At 29.9% G+C, this 22,704-nt stretch overlaps 1 protein-coding gene across 2 annotated transcripts in view; it reads left to right on the plus strand.

Moving 5' to 3' along the window:
- The first annotated feature begins 9,382 nt into the window (after positions 1–9,382).
- Positions 9,383–22,704, plus strand: part of LOC106686894 (QRFP-like peptide receptor) — a 390,629-nt gene continuing 377,307 nt past the window's right edge. For both annotated transcript variants that reach the window (XM_014430488.2, XM_014430489.2), the window contains exon 1: positions 9,383–9,436. In XM_014430488.2, the coding sequence (XP_014285974.1) occupies positions 9,430–9,436 (7 nt within the window). In that variant the 5' untranslated portion in view covers positions 9,383–9,429. The remainder of the gene's footprint in view (positions 9,437–22,704) is intronic.

A 22,704-nucleotide genomic window follows, 5' to 3' on the forward strand; every position in this document is an offset into this window, starting at 1 on the left:
CTATCACACATTTACAGACTTCATATTTAGAAATATATATGTTAAATGATAATGAAATATGAAATAGAAAAACAAGATAATTAAAAAAATTAAATTTAAAGTAAAATAAGATCTTAAAAACAACTATTCGTATTTACAATATTTACATTCATCTTGGAGAACTCCGAACCGAGCTTGTACGACCACTCCGGAAGATCCCCGCGCTCCCCTCTCAACCGCGTCACTTGTAATGTGAGTTGTAATATCTTAACCAAACTATGTTTACATTACGATTTTAGAATGATTTTTTTTGTGTGTGTCGTTGAGTTGTAGAGAAAAGTTTAATAGATAAAAAATATTCTAGAGTTGCTTGAGTGAGCTTTCTGAGAAAGTATTTTCTAGAGTTCAAGCATAGGAACACTATATAATATTCGATTGAACATAAGTATAGATACCAAAGCATAAAAGAGATGACCAAAAACGTGCAAAAATTAAACTTTTCAATTTGTTGCAGTGCTCTGGTTCAAGTAAATTTAGTTTCATATATTTTTGGAGATGACATTTTCAGGTTCTGTTTCAAAGAAGACTTAGTACTAACCTTTGCTATTAGAAATCTTAGGAGAAGTGTAATTGTTTGAAATTTAATGTGCTTTACTAATGGAGTCATAAATGCAGAGTTGATATCCGTGGCTTCTCTGTAGGAGTAACTTATTATGAATATTTTTGTCACGTACTAAGTAGTGCCCCTTGTGGCATTAATGACAGTAAGAAAAAAATGTCATACCGTTTGGGGAACATTAATTGTATCTTTAAGTTTTAGTAAAGTAATAATTATCTCAAGATTAAAAAAATAAGTGTACTACCCTTTAGTTGTCATCAGTTATGTAATTAATAATTATTAATAAATAAGTAATGATTTATTTTATTTTTAGTAACACAAAGTTTCAAGGATCAACTGCTGAACGTATTGTTGAGAATTTCGTTGCTTCAGGCTGGATATTTTGATTCGAACTGATCAAGTGATAATTAAGAATTTCTTCATTTGTTGACATCCAGTTCATTATTCAAATTCTGAACTTTGAAACATGAACAATATATTCTAGACTATAGACATAACATTAAAGCACCGAAAGACTATATTCAGAACATCTGAAGATTCCTCTGAGTATTTTTCTAAAGGGATCATAAAATTTACGAAATTATTTTAAATAACTCCTGAGGTCGGACATGGACGGATACGAATTTTGGGGTTCCTTTGACAAAATGTCAGCAATAATTTTTCAAATTCTTTTGTCGGTACATTTTTGTGATAACTGAATTTGTTAAAATGAATCGAAACGAAAAATGTAAATCCGGAAATAAATTACTTAATAATACTGATTATTGAAAATTAGTTCTCTTTGGTTTGACACCATCTGGAAATAGTTAATTTACCATATTTAATTTACAGAAGAAGATGCTATTAAAATTTAGTAAAATCAAATATCTAAAAACATCTAATCTTTTATCATATAATTTATGTGCCTTACTTTTCAACAGATACATTTAAATTGGTTTATAAAACCTTTTGGACTCTCTCACGTATTGACTATAGTATACTTAAAGCCATTTCCAGTGACGCAGGGAGAGGGCTGCGCTGGGATCTCGAAGGGCTCTGCTCTACTCATGCGTGGGAGAGTAGAAGATAGAGAGGACTCGAGGATCCTTTGGTCAAGATTGTCAATATATAATTTATTTTGCATAGTTTGATTATGTTCATTTTATTTATTTATTTTTATATTTATATATTTTATTTTATATTTATTTACTCATTTTATTTTATTTTTTGTATGAAAGTGTACAATTACCACAATTACTCATTGCTCAAGATTGTAGCAGATTGTAATATTATCAATTAATGAAGTAATTAACAATTGAAGATTTAGTTTTTACACATAAGTTTCTTTTTGAGGCAATCCTCGTAGATTTAGAGTTAGCCAGTACAATAAGTGGCTTATATAAAACACAAAAATAATTTAATATTTTTAAGAAATCGTTATTGAAATTTTATATTTTTTCAGTTTCACGATTTTATAGAGACTTGTTCCACTTTATGGCGGCTAGCAAAACCGGACTTTGGACTCAATGTTCCCAAAAAATATTCTTTTTGAACCTTAGATGACTGAAATAACTTGTATTTTCTTTCACTTTTTTCGAGAAGTTAGATTTGCCGCATTTAAGGTCTTGACCATCTCAACAACCTCTTGTTAATATAGAGTTAAAATAAGTCATAGAGCGTAAGTGAATTCGATTATTTTTTTTAAAATTATTAATTAAAAAATTTAATCACTGTTTATCTAAAAAAGTAAATAAAAACTAAAATAAGTTTAACTGATTGTCTCCTTTAATTTTATATACAATGTCTACCTTATGAAATACTTAGTTCTCTTTGTTATAATAATTTTCAAAATTTGTTTTATCAAGTTTCGTTGTGAGATTTTGGGCGTGGTGAAAGATCAGAACTATTAAATCAGCACTTTAGAAAACACAAGGAAGTGTGAGAAAAATACTTAAATGAATTTTTCCTCGGAAAATGCTTTGTTAACTGGACTATACAGACTTCATTCCCTGGTTGGTCAGGAAATATGCTGTTCCCTGAAACGAAGCGTTTACTTGGAAAGGTAAACATGGGATCCGACTGGATAATTGATTGATGTTGGCCGACCAAGTCAGTTAGAAACAATGTTGGCCTTCAAATTAGTGAGCTCATTTTAATTAGTTTGTGGCCAAAGGTTGTGCTAGTCAACACTCAGTTATTGTATCGGTACATTTAGTTCTTGTTTACCTTCCGGAAGCAATTCCTCATTCGCGTCACCCTTGTGAATCGCTTAGATATGGTAATCGCTGTCCTAGCAACTTTGATTGCTTGCTCGTCATTCTAATCTTATGGTTAACTTATCTATTACTTCTGTGGAATCTCAACATAACGGAACTCGATATACCGAATTTCTAAGTCTAACTATAGCATTCAATGAAAAACATACCTCTATAAATCTAATGGAAAATATAATATACTAAAAATTTAAAATCCTTCTAGAAAATAATTTTCTTTGAGCAAAATAATTTCGCATCGTTATCTAGTTAGAAAATAAGATCTAAATGGTACATCTCAATAAATTACCAAGTGGGTCAAAGGTTCAAGAGAATCAACATTTACGGTTTTTTAATATTAAAAAAAAATTATATTATTGTGAATATTGATTAGAAATTATAGAAAACTATATTAATAGAATAGCGTTCTCATGGCTGAATATGGCACTGCGTTACATATTTAAATTATTGACAACTATATTAATAGAATAGCGTTCTCATGGCTGAATCTGGCACTATGTTAGATATTTAAATTCATTTTATTTCTCAGCACAACATATTTCTTTTTTGATATCATAACCAATTTTAGAAGATGTGGTAGGATAAAAAACAAACTAAATATTAATTAAACTATTTGTGAGCCAACGTATCGTCTCACTTTGCAGGGCTTCCTTCATCAGGGCTAAAAAAAATACAAATAAATAAAATAATGTAGCAAAGTATTAAAAATGAAAATTTAATTTAGTTTACTTAATTCATTTTTATATAAATTTTCACATATTTTAAATCATATTTAGCCACACTTCAGATTATCTTTTTTTTGCCTTGATGAAGCCCTACAAAGTGGGACGAAATATTGACTAACAATAAAAAGTTTAATTACTATTTGAATTTTTTGATTTTTTTTTTTTTTACCCAACCCGGACCCTCTATCTTTTATATTTAACCAATTTCAATTCCAAATATTCTACTTGTACTTAGTGGCTTACAATTAGTTAACAAATCATATTTTTTTTCTTCTGTCGAACAATGTTCAAAATTAGAAATGTGTTCTTCTGCGGACCAATGTATTTATTATTTTAAGACAAGAAATTTATTCATCTGCAGGAGAAACTTTAAGAAAATAATATCTAATATGTATATGTTTACTTTGCTTCTTAATTTTTTTTTTCGAAAGTGTATCAATCGTACTTAAATTGTCATCTATGTACATTTTTTTGCACTCAGTAAACTGTCAGTTAACTCATAATTCTTTTATAAAATAAAGGGTCTTATAAATATTTTGTAGCACTTATGATTCATGAATAAATCTGTAATGCTAGAATATCCTAAAACCAGCATTACTTCTCTCTGTTTCTACGATTCAAACATATATAATTAAATATCTTGTGGTGACACAGATTTGTTTATTACCTATAAAAAAATCCATATACACATGGTTTATTTTCTTGTAATTCCTACATTTCGGTTACTCCGGTCATTCTTAGGAATCTATTAATGAACAATTTAAATTGCATTTACAATCATTATATATTATTTTAAAAAATATTCTGAACCATAAATTTCCTACCTTATTTACAATATCACAGCTAACATTTATTATCACACTGTTGCAGGCTATTATGCCTGTATCAAATTTTATCTGAGTCAATAACCTCTTCTGATCACAATTTCACTTATTATAATTATTCAGTTTACCGTGTCTATCACACTCCATAAGTATGTCAACAACAAAACTATTTTATATCAAATAAAATTTATATATGTATATATAGTTGACCGTAAAAAGTGATTTATAGGAATATGGTCAGGGTTGCAAACCGAGAATCAAAAATAGTTTACAACTATTTATTTTTCGACGTTTCGCCACACTTTGTAGGGCTTCATCAGAGCTAAAAGATACAAAATGATACAATATTTTTGTTTCCCCTTTGACCGCAACCCTGACCATCTTCCTATATAAATAAAATTTAATTTAAGACGGAGTGGCTGAAACGTAGGAGTTACAAGAAAATAAAAAGTGTGAGACTATAGCGATATTTTTGTTATGATTACTTACCAGCGTAGTTAAAGTTGGTACAATAAACAATAATTTGAACTATTTGTATATGATATACCTGTATTCAGATTTCCTCTTATGTATCAAGGTTCTTAGCTTTCTTTCGAACTCCCAGATACACGACGCTGGCTATCAACAGATGAATAACACTGCGGAGGGCATTTTTTTTTATCTTAGCATCTGTGGCCGTATATGAAAAGCTAGGATTTGAACCACTATTAGTATAAGTAGTTTTATACTCAGCGGCTACTGTGGGTTTCGTTTTGGCGGTTAGGAAAAAGCGAGCTATCCTAATAAGCCAATTAGTAAAAAAATAATTATTGACATTCATAAGCCTCATATATAAAATAATTTAAAAATCAATGAGACTTATTAAAAACTCCAATAATAAAAATTCTGAAAGAGAGTCACTTGAGATGCTAATGATGAATTGAAAAAAGGTTCTGACGATTCGACTAGGGGGAATATCTTTGCCCAATTAGTTCCTATCTCTACGGTACTTTTGAATAAGAATGTTTCAAAGGGTTTGTATGTTGCTCAAATTTACAAGTTTATGGAGTTAGAAATATTTAATCACATAAATTAATAATTATCTCTACTCAATATTATCTTTATATTGTACCGTTGCTTAGACATTGACCGATCTTAACAAAATTGGACTTAGGCCCCTCTTTGTAAATACATATAAAATATCAATACTTTAGAAAAAAAGAATAGTAATAATAACAATAATAAAAATAATAATAGACTCTATTATATTGGAATGTCCGGATGTTGTAAATAACACACGCGTTTTTATACATATTTTTATTACACTTAAAATTAGAACACAATATTAGAACCGCACACAGCACATAACTATACCTGGAACCTTCAATTCCCCTTACTCATAATAACATTGGCGAGCCATGGTCGTTCAAGTGCCAATACGGAAAAGGTGAATGAAAACAAAACTTTAAGAAAATTATAAATAATTATTGCAGTGCTTTATCAGTTATTTCAATTGCTGGGCCTCATTCAGCAAATAATTTATCATTCGTGTAATCTCCTTTTCGAATTCCTCCCTCCACTATCCCTTTCCGACAATCCTCAAGTGTTTCCTTCAAAAAAATACCTATAGTTTCACTTTGCGCAAAACTAAACGATGGTTGATTTAGTATTATTAGTTGAAGATAGGGTAGGAAAGACGAAAACTATTACAAATTCAATACAAAAAACCTCAAAGCCGGAATAGGATTAGATGTATAAATGATTACGGAAAATTACTAATTCAGTTAATTTAAAATACAAAAAATAAATCTGGGAGAAAGCCGGAAGGGACCTATAAATGAATAATTACCAAAATCTTTTAATCATCAGACGCTTGCCTACCACCATTGCAGTGTGTGATGGTTCTCTTGTAGATCCTGGACCATACATCTCTCTCTCCTTTCCATCACCTTCTCTTCATCAAGACCATTCCTGAGGCTGGAAAGGCTTCTTTTATGTTTCTCCTCTTCTCCTTGGCCTTTCTCTTGGTCTTGTGTCTCATAGACTGTTCTGGCCATCTTACTTCCATCCATTCTATTTACACGGCCAAACCTATGCAGTTGATTCCCCTCAATGAATATAAGCAAAGGCTTTGCTTTGGGGTCTGTCCTTATTGTGGAGTTCCTAATTCATGGGACAGACTTGCTTTACCTCTAATTCTCCTCAGGAGTCTCATCTCGGAAATCATCAGTTGGACTTTGTACTTTATGTTACTAAATAAAGGATATCACTGAAAATATGATAAGGCACTGAACCTTATTATTGGATTTATTTAAGTATTCAAAGATCTAACTATTATATTAGCAGTACAATATCTTGGAGGTTATCTAAGTTCGCCTTGGAAATTTAACTTCATCTCGAAGACTGATGTAAGAAATTCTGCTATGACTCTGTATTTATTTATTTTCATTATTACTTTATATTCTTTTTTCTCAAAATTATTTTTAAAATGTAGGTCAGTATATATATTTACAGTATAGATATTATTGTCTGTGCAATTTTTTTAAAAATATTTTTCATTCTTTAACTACATATTCATTATTGTTATTATTTTATAGATAAATTATTTTGATATTTTTTAAATTTAATTTAAATTATTTCATTAATAAAAATTATTAAATAATTATAACATCGGAAAAAAGTAAGTTATTTGACCCCAATTGTTTATCACTTTGACAATTTTTTATTACTTTAATGGAAACTATGTATAATCACTAGTCAAATTTGATGAGTCTTTCAAATATAGTTGAGTGTAATAAAAAAATGATGACTGTTTCTAACTAGATATTGTTTAATATAGAGATAAAGATTTCCTAAAATAAATTCACTAAATACCTGTTTTTCAGTACCTATTTTACAAAATATTGGTTTTAAAAAAGCTATATCTCGGCAACTATTCAATTTTAGCATATATACTCTAATTGAAATAATGTTCTATTAGGTTTTCTAGTGTTGTTAGCAGTTTTAAAGGTATATTAAATGAACTCCGAATGAAATATTATTTTTTTTTTTTTACATTTCGTAACAGTAACCATTTTTTATTTCCTCAAACTATACTTGGCAGACTCATTAATTTATAATGCTTACTCTACATCGTTATGAATGGATTAAAGTAATAAAAAATTGGGATGAAATAACTAACTTCTTTCTCCTTTTAAGCTGTTGTACTATTAGAGGTCTTGTTGCACGAGACTAAACTCTTACATTATCAATATTTAAAAATAAATGTTTGTTATAATAACCATGTAACATACCACAAGGCCGATCTTTTAAAACACAAATAAAAAATGTAGTGTTTAAAAGAAAAAAATCTGTTATAATTGGTTTCGATAGGTAAAGAAGTCGAAGAGGAAATATAAAGTATAACTAAGATGCAAAAGCTTTTAGTTAATGGATTACTAAATTAATTATAATTAGTTTGATATCTGAGTTTTTTCAGGAACTCTAGAGTTATCACTTACTGAAAAATTATACTTCCTACTGTTCTTCACGAATATATTGGAACTTTGATATTTCAAAATTGCTGCACATTTGGATCTCTACATAACAAATAGAGCGTCATTGTTTTGATAAAATTCAAAATCCACTTAGAAAACTATGTTCACATTTATAATACGAATTTTCACTACTAAAACCAATATATTACGAAATAGATCTCTATATTACGAAATAGACATCTATATTACGAAATAGACCTCTATATTACGAAATTTACCTCTATATTACGAAATAGACCTCTGTATTACGAAATAGACCTCTATATTACGCATTTTCTACGAATTCAACTGTATATGTATTTTAATATTATAAATGTAATTTCAATGTGTAATTGAGAGCCATTACTTTTGTAGTTTTACACAAGGTCGTGTACATTCTGTTTGTTTTGCAAAAGATTTTTAATAATTAAAACGTTTTGTTGGTGGATCCGAGTAACAAGCAAGAGTAGTCTCAAGTTACGGTCAGTATTTCAATAACGTTGTATTTATTATTCAGCACATATTTACCGTTCTGATGTCTTATAATTACATATATTTCATTGTTTCGAGGTCAATGAATTAGTGTGTGAACAAAAATGTAATAAATTTTGAGCCATTCAAACCCCTATTTAACGAATTTAAATTTCAAAAATCCCCAGATATAACTTATTTGTAGCAATTCAAACCCATATTTTATGTGTATTTAACAAATCCATCGATATAAATATTTGTTAGCCACTCATACCCCGATTTAACGAATCCTAATATAACAAAGTCCTAGTTCCAACGAATTTTTTAAAGTAAATACGAGTATTTTTGTATTAATTGTGTCCCAGTGAATAGATAGCGTGTATTTTTTTCGAGATAAAAAATAAACGAAACACTAAAAGGATAATCAGAGATAAGCTTTCTGAGGGTCGACCGAAACGCAAAAAGGAGAGTCTTGTGAAGTCCAACCTTGAGAATTTGGAATTTGATGGAGTGTTGTGGAGAAAAATATGGTTGGCGTAAACGATATCAAGCCTTTATTAATGAGAAGTTAAACCTTACACTTGATGATGATTTTTTTGACAAATGTGATACCAATGATTTTTAGCATTACTTTAACCTGTAACCATTTCTCATCCTTGCGTTGACAGTAATTCCATAGCTTCTTCCTTTACACTTTTCTCTCTCCACAATGACCCTCCACTCCGACCACTGACCTATACCGTACCACATTACAGAAGCTTTTAACCGATCCTAGCTCGTGGTTCTAATTTCTTTGACTTCCTCTTAACCTTGATCGAACACTCTCTTTCTTTCAGTTGGTAAATATTGCCAATATGATAAGAAAATACAAAGAATATCAATAGAAATAATTAAATGAAAAATCATTATTCATCAATTACATATCAGTTCTTATTATTTGTTTCAAACTAAACCTAATGTTATTAGTTGATATATAAACCTCCACAAATTACAAAGTATAAGTAATAATACTTTTTGTTATAGTGAGGAGGTGTATTGGTGATATAATGTGAACCGCTGCGGTCCATGAAAGGTAAGGGTCATGGGTTCAGTACTTTGTAAGGAAGCACTGTTTTAAGAACAACGGTTGTAAAAGGAGGTGATTTTGTCAAAATCATGCTCAACCGCCAGATTTTTCCACAACTAAATGAGGCTAGGTTGACGCCAAGGGAGCTCCAGAACCTATAGTGTTGACTCACTGCTCCACAGTGTAACAGAAAATAACTATCTACCAGAGCTGGATTCGAATCCAGGTCCTTTGGAGTTAGTAGTATAATAATTAGTGATTTTATATGAATTAAAATTATAAGCAAGTCCACAAAATATACCAAGACCCAACTACAATACGAATAATATTACATTGTAAATACTTTATCATCAAACAGGGCCCAGGGCGGAAATTTAGGCTGCTGAGGAAAGACCTTTGTCCCCTTCTAACTTGTCCCTTTGTCTCACTATAACTTAATTTTAATTAATGTAGTTAATTAGTTCTAAGACAATTAACACTAAACTGTAGCTTTTTAATTAAAAAATAATAATTTCGACATGTTTTTATATTCAACCTCAGTAATCAAAGGTCAAGAAAAATAAAAATAATCATCCCTCAAAATTTGAGATTTTGGGTTTGAAGACACGTAGAAGCCAAAAATCTACTTAACCCTCCAGCTAACCCGTCCCCTATAGGTGCTACAACTTTGAGAGTGTATTAAAAATAGGCGGATATCTTTAGCTACTTAAGTGCACCTAAATAGCTTTCTTTGAACTATTGTTTTATCGTAAAATAAATAAGAATTGGTCTGTTGCCAAAACCTTAAAAGTTATGATCATTATATTGAAGGCATTCTGAGGTTTCAGTAACTTGCATGATTTACATTTTGTTACACTTTAAATACATATAAATGTATGTGTTTGTGTGTATATATATATTTTTAAATGTTCTTTATAGTAATAAAAAAAAATCAAATGAGTCAAGTGTACTTTTAACTACTGCCACTGCTTTAGGTTTCTTGGCTTCACGGATATTTTTCACTCTTCTTTTGCAAAAACGGACGACATATTCAAGGTACGACATTGTCATTCGAAATTCTTTTGGCCAGTCTCAGTTCTGTATGATTCTTTGAACAGAAGAAAATATGTTTTTTTTTTTTTTTTTTTTTTAATAAAGACGTTTTTATTCAGGCACATAAGTTTTTTTTTTCCTTGCACTTAAAAAATGACAATATTAAAATATTTTAAAAGAAGAAATGTAAGGCTAGTTATCACTAAAGATTTTGCTGACACTCCCAGTAGGTAGATTTACTACCAATAAAACTGATTTTTCGTTAAGAAAACTAATAATTACTCAGTTAAGCTTCATGTATTTTGGCTGCGGAAGAAGATTCATGTTTTGATAAAGCGGTAATAAATCTTCATCGTATGTTAGCAAAAATTAATTTTCGTTTGAAACTTTTCGTAATTACATTGAATGAAACTAAATAATGTTTCTGATAGATCATAACCCCAATGCTGTGGATTTTGGGCAACCCTGTCTTGGCCGTCTCGTCGATTCCTCTGTCTCCTCGTACATTGCTGGATTACAGAATGTCTGACAGCAAATGGACGGCCTAGGCCTTCCTCTAATAACGCCGTATCTCTGCACACGTCACATGCCGAAAGATGATGCCGTAAACGTCGCAGGGGATCCATTGCACGAAAAATATCAAACTTCAGCACGACAAACTGGTAGAGATAAGGTGGGGAGTAGTCCTATTTTTGTCATTCTGATGATCATTCAAAGTTCAAGATATCAAAAAAGTAAACTGGCGGAAGAAAACAATCTTAAGAAAAAATATGTTTATCTTAATATTAAATACAAATAATTTTCCTCAAATCATGTTTCAGAGTATAATCATTCATGCGAAAGAACCACAACAGAAAGTATTGCTTTATTATTCATTATTTTTATATTGGTTTTGAAATTTTTTTTTCCAATCTTTTAAAGTTAACATAACAAGCTGTTATTGAACAATCCTAAGGTCTTTTCGTCCCATCCTCATTAATAACTTATTTTATGTTTTTGAGAGGCCGTAGTGTCCCAACCCATTCTCCATTGATTTTCAATTGGTCGCACTGCGAAAGAGGTACTGAAATCTGAGTCCAACTTTCCCATCTACATACAGAGAATGTAATTCTCCAGACAGAATGTAGAGGTTTTGCATAGGTATTATTGTTTTCGAATGCTTTATCTTAGTTTTACTACACCTTAATTTCCTTTAGCTTCGCTGTTACCTTATTTTACAATTAGTTGGGGTCAACGTAAAATTTTAGGAATTGGGTTTGAAAATAGACAACAAATAAACAGAAACGTCATTCAATAAATAAATAAAAGATTAATGAAGTTGTTTGATTTTCTCAGGGGTTTAAATTAACATTTTTTAAATTTAATATTATATAATAATAATATTTTTATTTATATATTTATTTATGTATTTTATTTATATATTTATTTATCTATTTTTATTTCTCTTCATATGTACGTGTTGTATGAATGGGCCCTCACAGTCCTAGTTTCTATTGCTATTTTGTGTGAATGTTTGTTTCGTTTTCAATAAAATAAAATAACTGAATAGAAATATTTTGAAAATTTAAATTTAGGATTTTTTTTTAGTCTTCTACGGCCTAAACCACTTCTGGGTGATAAAAACTTAATTTATAGCCTTCATGTTTGTACGCATTCAATGTTTATTTTTGGTAATTTTTAAACTGTTGGTATACTTGAGGAATATCTGCTTTAGCTAATTATTGGGAACAAAATCCGAGATTTTACGAAAATTCTCTTTCACATCCACTTCAGGAAACGATAGAGCTTGGCGCATAGGTATTTGAAGCACTTCCCAATTTTTATATAAAAAATTTGCGCTGCGTTTCACGATCTAGTATGGTGAGAAAAGAGTGAACCCTTCTAGAAAACCCCATGATTTGATCATCTCACTTCAGAAGCTTAGGGCTTTTCAACCACGAGGGTTTTTGCCAGGTGATATTCTCTTGCTTGACTGGCTGAGAAGCAAATGAAGCTTGGATATTCTTTGTTCCGTTTTCTGTTGTTTCTTTCATTTTGCCAATTTTCACGCTTGAATTTTTCTTTTGATTTTTAGATTGAATGATATTTTTTATATCTCAATATAGATTTAAATCATATTCCTTTATCCACAACGAGAAATAAAATGGTTTTGTTGTGGAATATTGCAGTCTATTTTATTGAAGGGAAAAAAAAAAATAATCACTAAAAATGTCATTGACTGACATTAAAAATGAATTGAAAATGAAAGTTAACATAAAACAGATAGATGCCTGGCTGAAATGGATACCTTATAGATACTGTGAAATACATAAGAACAAAATGAACATTTATTGCTTTAGCTAAATTTCAAGTTTAAACTTCGAAATAAAAAAAAAACAAATATTTCAAAATAAAAGAAAGAACCTTAATAAGTTTAATACCTATTATATTGTTTTGATTTCAAATTACTAATAATACATTTTTTAGAAAACTGGCAAAATTGAACTTAACTTTATGAAATATTGATATTCAAAATTTAGAAATAAGTCCTTAAATATTTAGAAAAAAATAATCCCAATTTTTATTAAAATGAAACTTATAAGGAATGCTACTATTCCCAATGTAGGGAGACTGGGGTAGGTCAGTGAGTAAGGCGCTGTGCTACTAACTCTAAGGACCCGGGTTCGAATCAAGTTGTGACAGATAATTATTTATTTATGTACTATAGGCGTCAGTCAATCCTGAGGGTTTTGAAGCCCTCCTGGGCCTATCCAGTCTCCATAAAGCAAGTAGCTTTGTTGAGACTGGACAATCTTTTCAACTTCTAACCTTTTCTAACCAAAAAATGTTGAAAAGGTTGAATTTGATTATGAACGAATTACCTCCTTCAACAATAGTTGTTGACACAGTACTTCCTTACAAAATACTAAACGTCTGACCCTACATAGGTTGTAGCGGTACATATTTTCATTTTCACTATTCCTAATATAACATTCTGGCAGTATACGAACATTTTTATTATTTAACTCCTAAAACTCTCCATCCACTGCTGAGTTGGATAGAAACGAATAAAAAGTAGAATTACTAGATGGAATGGTGAACTGTGGCACAAGTATAAAACATTAAATAAAAAGGAAACAAGCACCAGTTGTATCTGAAGGCAACTGAAATTATTTTTAAAAAGTTTAAATTTGATAACTACCATCAAGGCCGGTTGTGGAAACTTTATTTCACTTTACAGTAACCTAACTACTGAAGGATATGAAGCACTCTCTTGTTTTGCGTTGCAAGGATGCGCGTACACACTCTATTAACTAGGATATCTCATTCTAGTCTTATGATAGGTACTGTCAATTATCTTTATGATTAACATTATTTTTATTTGTGTTTTTCATTTTTATTCTCTATAAAAATGCCGCTTAGGTTAGTTGGAAGGCGCATAAGTGAACCACTTAGTGCATATTTATTCCAGAGATATTTTTACGACTTTCTTATCACTAATTAAATTAAGAATGTGATAAGTACTATTTTATAGTAAAATATAAGGCGAAGTTCATAATTAAAATAAAATAACGATTTCTTAACTAAACTTTTTTTATGTTAAAAAAAGAAGGGTATGTATATTTTTTTGTTAATCAATCTATACTTAGAGTGTCGCGACCGACTTAAATTGGAGTATTCTAAGGGGTGAGAATGGTTGTGAAATGCATACTATGTTTACACACTGTGTTTCAGTATAAGGTGCATTCCAGTGAGGTATGGGTAGATAAGTAAAATATAGGTTATAAACTATTTTTTAATTTTTTAAATCACTTCTTAAGTTTTCGAGATGTAGGCATGAAGAAGATAAATTTCTAGACCCAAATTTTGATAGCAACATTCAGTACATTACGGTATCTAAAAAATTCGATTTTCCGACACCTTTTCAAGATAGATTTTTACTAACTTAAAATTAAATTAAATTTTCTATCAACTTCAATGTATAATTTATTCGTAAATATGACAAAATTGTTATAAAAATTAACAGTAAGGCTGATAATTTCAATATTTCACTTTCGCGTTGGTTTTTTTTTTTTGCTTGCAAAATTTATCATGCAAAAATAATACAACTTACTTTTTTACTAATCTATCAATAGCTCGCTGAATACACCTCGTACTGAAATATAGTTATTCGGCTTATCTACGTACTTACGTACCTACGTAAAAACAACAATTATCATTTAAAGGACAAAAACTCACGTCCAGGTGAATTAAAAGAACATGGATATGATTAATATTTATTAATTCAAAGTAGTTTCAGATAAAGACAGATTTAGAATTTACTACGTTGCCTTAACATTAATGGGGTGACTGAGTTTCCATGCCTCTAACCAAGGAATCATAATTCGGTGTATATTCTGAGAATGATAGTAATAATGAGTTCACGGTACACTTGTCCAGTGACATGTGTAATATGTAAGTCAAAATATCTTGTGCTGTGTGGGCGGAGATCACAGTGTCAGGCTGTCAGAATTACAGAAATTTATGACCTTCGCGAATTCCAAGAATGCATTAAACTATTGCTAGAAAGTTTTGTCTTCTACAATCATTTCAAAGTCCGAAGGACACAGTGTGAGCGACCGACGATTGACCCAAATTGGCCTCGCGTTCAACTTGTTGGCCACCACTCATCTAAACAATTAGTCTTTTTACACATTTACCCTGCTTTGAATATTATAAATACTAAAGGTAATTTGCTCATTTTCCTCAATTCATCAGGTAAATAAGTAGACTGAATCAATGTAATTCAACTTTTTTTAAGAACTTTTCTTTTAATTATGAGAGGGGGCTTAAGTGTTACTAAAATTACTTTCTTGAAAATCACCAATAGCATTTTCGGGACGCGTTTACTACATACGATTTATTTTATATTTGCGCACTTGGTTTTAAAGTGGTATAAAACCAAGTTTATTTCATTGACTTTGTAAGCAGTAAACCAGTTCCTTAAATATTTTAGGTCTCTACTTATACCTGGTTGTAAAACTTAACTTTCTGATAAAATATTTTTACGATAATGAATTTTTTTGTAGCTGACATAACCCTTCGGGCTAAAGAATGTATAAAACAATTAAAAGTTTATTATACTTCAAGTTGTTAATTTATTTTTTATTATTAAGGAGTCTTTTCATTCCGATATGATTAGTGAACTTCAACAAAAATAAACATTTATTATAAAAAATATAAGGAAGAGTATGAGCCGCTTTTAAAAATGTTGGAGTGTTAAGTTATGAATTTAGTAGACAATTTCATTTTTACTACTTCTGAACACCGAATCAGAAATTTAATTTGGCTGTATACCTATGCAAATGATTCAGATGAAATAAAACATTAAACATCAACAATATATAAAATTCTATTTCAATTTAATTTATTGAAAGTTTCTTCTTGAAAGGCCTCTGATATTAACTCTGATGGATCAAACACATTCTATTCTAAAATATAGACTAAAAAAAAAATTTACCAACATTATTCGTTGTCTGGTTGTACCAATTATTTATTCTGTTACTTTAGCTGTGAATCAATCCTGTAGGTTAGGTAGCCTTCCTAGCCTATATAAAGTTGATATTTTTAATTGAAGAAAAAATCTAGCGGTTGAGCATGATCATGATGAGGGTGATCACCTCCTTGCCCAACCGTTCTGCCAGGAACAGTACTTGCCAACAAAGAATCAAACCCCCGATCCGTAATAAGTTGTTATGATACATTTTTTTAAATTTTTATTTGATTCTCAATACTATCGCTGTACTCAATATCTGCTCAGTCGGGGTGTTGAGAAACTCCATAAGTCACTATTTTGGGGATGTTCAAAATTTGGCGGATTTCTGTTCTGTTCAGATCAAAAAGGTTGTTAGTTTTTATTATTTCAGGTATGGTTAATTTTCAGCATATTTCCTAATTTTTATTGATTTGAGAAACCCTAGTCAAACAATTATAAATTAAAATTTAAAAAAAATTATCTTGTTGTCTTAATTGGTTATATAATGTATTTATAGTCGGTCAGATTTTAGTTATTTTATAAGTAGCTTTTGGTTACTCTGAAACACAACAATTTGACGTGGCCTTTTTTTATTTTACAACAATTTAGGTTCTGTGAGTCATGGTGTTTCTCAAATCAGCGATTCATTTTCAAAATGAAAATGTTTCCTTTTAGTGAATTCTTCCTGAAATCGAAGCTGTAATGAAATAGATGTAATTATATTTGTCCATAATATATGTTTATTTTTATTTTAACAAATCAGATTTTCGGACTTATATAAATTTAAATAAAAATCCTACATTTCATTCTCTCTCTCTCTAATCAAAATGCCATCAGCTGTAGAAATTCCAGGTTGTCAGAAAGTACTGACTTTAATATAGGACATTTATCAGATGCGGGAATGTGCGTGACTATGATTTATCTCCACCATATTCCATTATCGCCCACCCCAATTATAACGCAATAAGATGTAATGAGTGTTATTTAGTTATTAATTATGCAATAACCTAATTGGGGGAATACATTAGACTTGGTCGATAATTTATTATATGAACTTTTATTCAGAAATATTTTTTTTCGCACTAAGGTTGTTATTGAATTGAAATTATTCTATATTATACTAAATAGTAAATACATATTTATTAGTTATTTTTTTATTCATTGTTTATGTTACCATTTTAAATTTATTAAGCAGCTAGAACGAGAAATTTCTACTTCTCTGTCATAAATTAGATCAGAGTCAATCTAGTAGGTGCATGTTGCTTAAAAATTCCAGAATAAGCAGAAGTTGTAATCCTTTAGGAAAACTCTTATTAAAGTGATCAATCCAAAACAGCCATAAACGAAAAATGGTGAATTGTCCCACAATATTGAACAATTTAGAAAAGTTAAAAAGATAAATACAATTGAATAAAATCGTTTTATTTTGAACTTTTCTAGTGAGAATAAACATCATACCGTCACCTTAACATAAACATTTTTAATTCTAAACAATCAAATCGATTGTTATTGATGGATATAAAATATTTTAAAGAAAAAATGAGAGTTATTTAATCTATGTCAAAATCTTAAATGTTGACATTTAGGATCAAGTTTATAGTTTTATAATATTTGAACTTTTTTTTAAATTCTAATTCAGTATGTTAAATTAAATTGCAAAACTATTGTAAACATGAAAACAAATTAAATCTATACCGTCAGTGAAGAGCCAGGTGGTTCAGAAAGTAATGTTTTTTGAGCAATGGTTGTACAATGAGGTGAATTTTTTATGATTACGCTCAACTGCTGAATTTTTCTCCAATTAATAGTACCCACTTTATGAGGCTGAGTTGATCCCGGAGGGCTACTGAAACCACGAGGTTGACTCACGGCTATGGTAACTGAATAAATCATTATCTGCTACAGCTAATTATGCTTAAAATTATTGTTAGTATAAGTAATAAAAATATTTACTTACTTATTGTAGGAATAATCTACATAACGATAATTTGATTTTTGTTGCAGGTTGGTATACCCTCTATGCTCTGAAAATTTGTTGCATGGTAATGTAAATATTTATTAATTTATTTTTACATATAATTAAGTTATTTTAAATAAACAAATAATTTGTTATCACACAAGTTTTACTTACCACACTTTTTTGAGTTGAAATAAATCCCTTAACAGTAAGTAAAAGGTAAAATTATTTTTTAATGTGACAACTATATATAAATTTAGTTTATTTTTTGAACTATCAATTTTTTTTATAGATTTTATTTATCCATTTTTACTTCACTTACCTGTATGAGTCATACTAACTAAATTGTCAAAGTGCCACCTTGATCAATCAATAAAATGTAATTTCTGATTAGTCAATTTTAGCATAAAAATTGCTTTAACATGCCAGGCATATAATTTTGATTTGATGTTGTTCACATACCATACTATGAAACTTGGTTACTCCCTTTTTAATTCAGACTCTAAATTTTTCACCATACTGTCGCGCACATAAATATTTATTTCAATTATAGGTTCATAATATATAAGACTAACTGAGTGGTGGGTATAAAAAAAATGAAGTGAAAAGGTGTACAGAAACTACACGCTAGATGGCTTATCCAAGACTGGTGTATTAGCTTTTATAATCCTCTTTATATAAATTAACGAAAATAATAAACAGTGGCTTTCAAAAATAATAGTACAACGATCAATGACATCATATTTTGTCATTGTGGTCCCAACTATTAAATAATAATAATAATTTAATTTAAGCGTTAAATGCCAAAGTAAAACCGATTGTTTATTCCATCGACATCAAGTTTCTTTGAATAAATCACATTAAATAAAAAGTATTGAATAGTCTCTGCCTCTCTTATTAATAATTTTTGAAAAATTTTATTATCTTACAATTCTTAAGAATAGTGAAGTTTGAAAACGAGACCATGTGGGATACCTCTTTTGAAAGGGTAGCCTTTTAGACTTGAAAGATAAAATTACTGAACTGAAATTAATTAACCAGATTTTCAGCAGTCAGCTTTTACCCTAGCGTATTCATCGTTGCCTAATTGGATGACTTTCGTTATATAATATTTGTTGAAGCAGAATGTGGTTTTTAAGCTTATTTCTGAGGGAGGGGGGGGGGGCGATGCTTCATCGTTCAAGCAACATTTTCCCCAATACTAGAAATATATAAAGTGTATAACGAGAGAACAAACTGACACTGGTCGAGGAAGGTAGGAATTCGCAAATGATGCGAAAAGGGATTTGCAAACATTTTTTACTATTTAAACTTTCCCAATTTAATAATATTATAATCACATATTTTGATTATTCCTTTTTGAATGAAATCTTATAAAAATGAAATCTGTCAACAACAATAATATCGATGTCCAATATAAACTAGAACACTTAACTAATAACACGTTTTTACTTGTGTTATATTTGAATCATACCTGCCTGCCTCATATACATGATAAATACAAGAACAACATCTTCTGATGAAATGAATTACAAACAGCATTTATGTAGAAAAACCATGGACCAATTATAAAAAAAATCTGAAGACAGAAAGAATTTCCAGTTTGATGGATATGTTCATTACGAGGAAAACAATAAACACATAATATTTATTTATCTACTCGAATATGATTCAGTAAAATACATGAGAAACAGATTGCAGCCAACAATAGCTGCACATACATAATTAAATATATTTACAATATACAATCATAGATTGTAAAATCCATCTGAAATACACAATAACCTTTAAAATAACAACCTACAAAATGTTGTACTGCATCATTGCTTAGGTATGTTTTTAAAGAACCCCGGGAGGGATATTACTTTGGTACTTTTCGAAAAAAAATACCATGTTTTCATATGATTTTAAACTTAACTTTTTATATAAAAGGGTTAGTTTTCTTTGTAAGTTGACAACGATTGCGGATAAGCGCCAACGCAAGAATTTTTTTACGGTTACTGCTTCGTTTCTATAGACCGTAACGTGACGTTATAAAGCCTGAAACTTTCCTCTATAAACGACCTGGGAAAAAAACAAAAATAAAACTATACCGCTCTACCATCCACCCATGGAGAGTCAAGGGTTCAGCACTTTGTAAGGAAGTACTGTTTCTTGAACGGTTGTGCTAGGAGACGATTTGTTCAAGATCGCGCTCAAACACCAAGTTTTGTCCCCAGTTAAGGGTTCCCAGTTTTATACTGGTTGGGTGCCCTAGGAGGGGCTCTTGAACCCGCAGAATTGACTCAGTACTGATTTAACATATTAAATAATTATCTGCTACATGCGGATTCGAACTCCGGGCCCCAGAAATGGGAACTTTTATTTTATTCAAACAGATCCTGAAATCCTCCCATTCAAGGAAACAAATTCTACAAGTTTTTAATCGTACACTAACATAAATTCTATCTTAATTGTGGTCAATATAGTCATAAAAGTTTCACTATAAATTTATTAATGAGTGAAAATGAAACGAGATACAAACTGCTTATGACATTCTTAGAATGTTTACTTAAAACTTGATAACCTGATATAAGCAAAGTAAAGATAGCGTATTTGGTATCAACAGTCCAAAAATGGCTCAAGACATCAATATGATTCAAAATCCATTGATCTATTTCTGACAGATTTGAGAAACGTTTTTATAGCTGCGGAGCCACTTGTATAAAATCCAATACATAAAAGATAGGTTTGCGGATAATTAAGAAAATATTTATACCACACTTGACGTGGAAATACTTTCTGGTGTTTCTAAAACTTAGTTCCAGTCAGTCAATTAATTTATTATAGTAGGATCTTTTTTTTTTCCTTTATAAATATTCCTCTATTCTAGTCTATGAATTATTATAACGTATTGTAAGGATTACATTCTGTGTCTAATGAGTACTATAACTTATTTATACGATTAAGACTACTTACTGTAATGAACCGTCAAAAACCAAAAAACGAAATGTTATATTCAAATTTCAAAAAACAAACAAAAAAAACTGAGATATAAAACTATTTATGAACACGTAAACGCATTTTCAGCGATTCTAAAACTGTTTTTTAATTAATAAATTCTAAACGGTGAACCCTAACGAAAAAAGTTTTAATGCAGCGAATTAAACAACATAAAGGGGAGATCGATGATTGTTCGCGTGTAATTAATAAAACCGTTATAGAGATGGTTCAGGTGCGGTAAAAAATTACTCGAATAGTAAAAAAATTATTTATTATGCGCCAGCGTATTAAAAAACATTAAATTCTGCGTCAAACGATTAACATGACGTAATAATTTGGTTAATTGTCATATTTGCAAAATATCTGCTTTGGTTGTTCCATGGACTCAAAAAAATTACTAAGACGTTCATATGTAGTCAGAAAAGGTGTTTTACAACTATTTCATTTGTCGGATATATTACGCTATGGAAATCAATCAATGCGGGATTTAATTTATTGAATTATATTTTTTTCACTAGGATCTAAATGTTTAGGATTGAAAGGTGAAAAACCTAAAACCTTGTTATTAGTTGTTTAGTAACCATTTTATGACCGCTATTGATTCGTCACCGTGTTAAGCTCGGACTCGTTAATAGAATTTTGAAAAAGGTTCATGGTGATTTATGGCTTACTACTTGACCGTATTAATAAGTTATGGTCGTCATTAATACTTTTTGATCACTATAGCTTATTCGCTAGAATAAATCGTTTAGGATTTATACGCAAAAAGGAGAAAATACTTAATTCAGTGCTTCAATAAATTAATTAGCTAATTAGTAAGAGTTATAAAACCTCCAGAAATGCATTTCAGTGTTAAGTGTGGTGGTCGAATGGTCGAAATTGTTTTTTGTTGTGTACTTTTTAAAATTGTTTGCAGATGTATTATATGTTTTTTTAAGCATTGTTAAACTGCATTTTAAGCATCAGGCCCCTCTACAATTAAATGGATATCAGATAATAAAAGTTTTACATCTCTCAAAACCAAATGGAAGGGAATATGAAACAGATATAAAATAAATTCCCTCCGATGACATTCGATTCGGTGCAAAAGCTGTTTTGCAGGAAAATACAAAAACATTAAATCTCATATAACTAAATTTTAAATATTCATAACAATTCGAACAATTAATTTTATAAAAACTGAAGGATTCAGTCAGTTCTTAAAATGACTTATTGTTGCTAAAAGACAGGCAGTATTGCTTCAGAGGTAGACATAGAGAGAGAAAACTAACAGCCTTCATGAGTTCCTTTCTCGTCTAATCCTCTTGGGAAGCAAACGAAGGTCTGGATGTACGCTTAGCACATCTCACTTCAAGTTAACTTAATAGCTAACTACTGAGTGTTCCTGATAATTTAGAGAGTGGGTTTAATGACTAGATTTATTTATTTTGTTCTACATTTTAAGGAGTTAGAAGGCTTTTGAGAATTTAAAGTGAAGTTGCTTGCTTTTCTTTAAAAAAAAAAAAAAAAAAAATGGGATAAACGAATTAACTTATTATTCAGTATGGCACAAAACATCTATAATTTTTTTTTTTGCATTTTAAGCAATTATGTGTTAAAGGATGTACAATAATATCCTAGTTGTTGTTGTTGTCTGGGGCTTAAGGGCGTAAAACCCTGAGGTCATCAACGCCCATGTTTCGTGCTTTATATTTTATTTCTATAATTCTATTTCACTTTAAATAATTTCGAAAAAAAAAAAAAAAAAAATTAAATAATTACTTATGTTGGTATTTTTTTATTATGTATAACAGATTTTCTGGTTTAAAT

Source organism: Halyomorpha halys, unplaced genomic scaffold (assembly GCF_000696795.3).
Source record: "Halyomorpha halys isolate HHAL.00 unplaced genomic scaffold, Hhal_1.1 Scaffold894.1, whole genome shotgun sequence".
In the NCBI taxonomy this organism is placed as follows: Eukaryota; Metazoa; Arthropoda; class Insecta; order Hemiptera; family Pentatomidae; genus Halyomorpha; species Halyomorpha halys.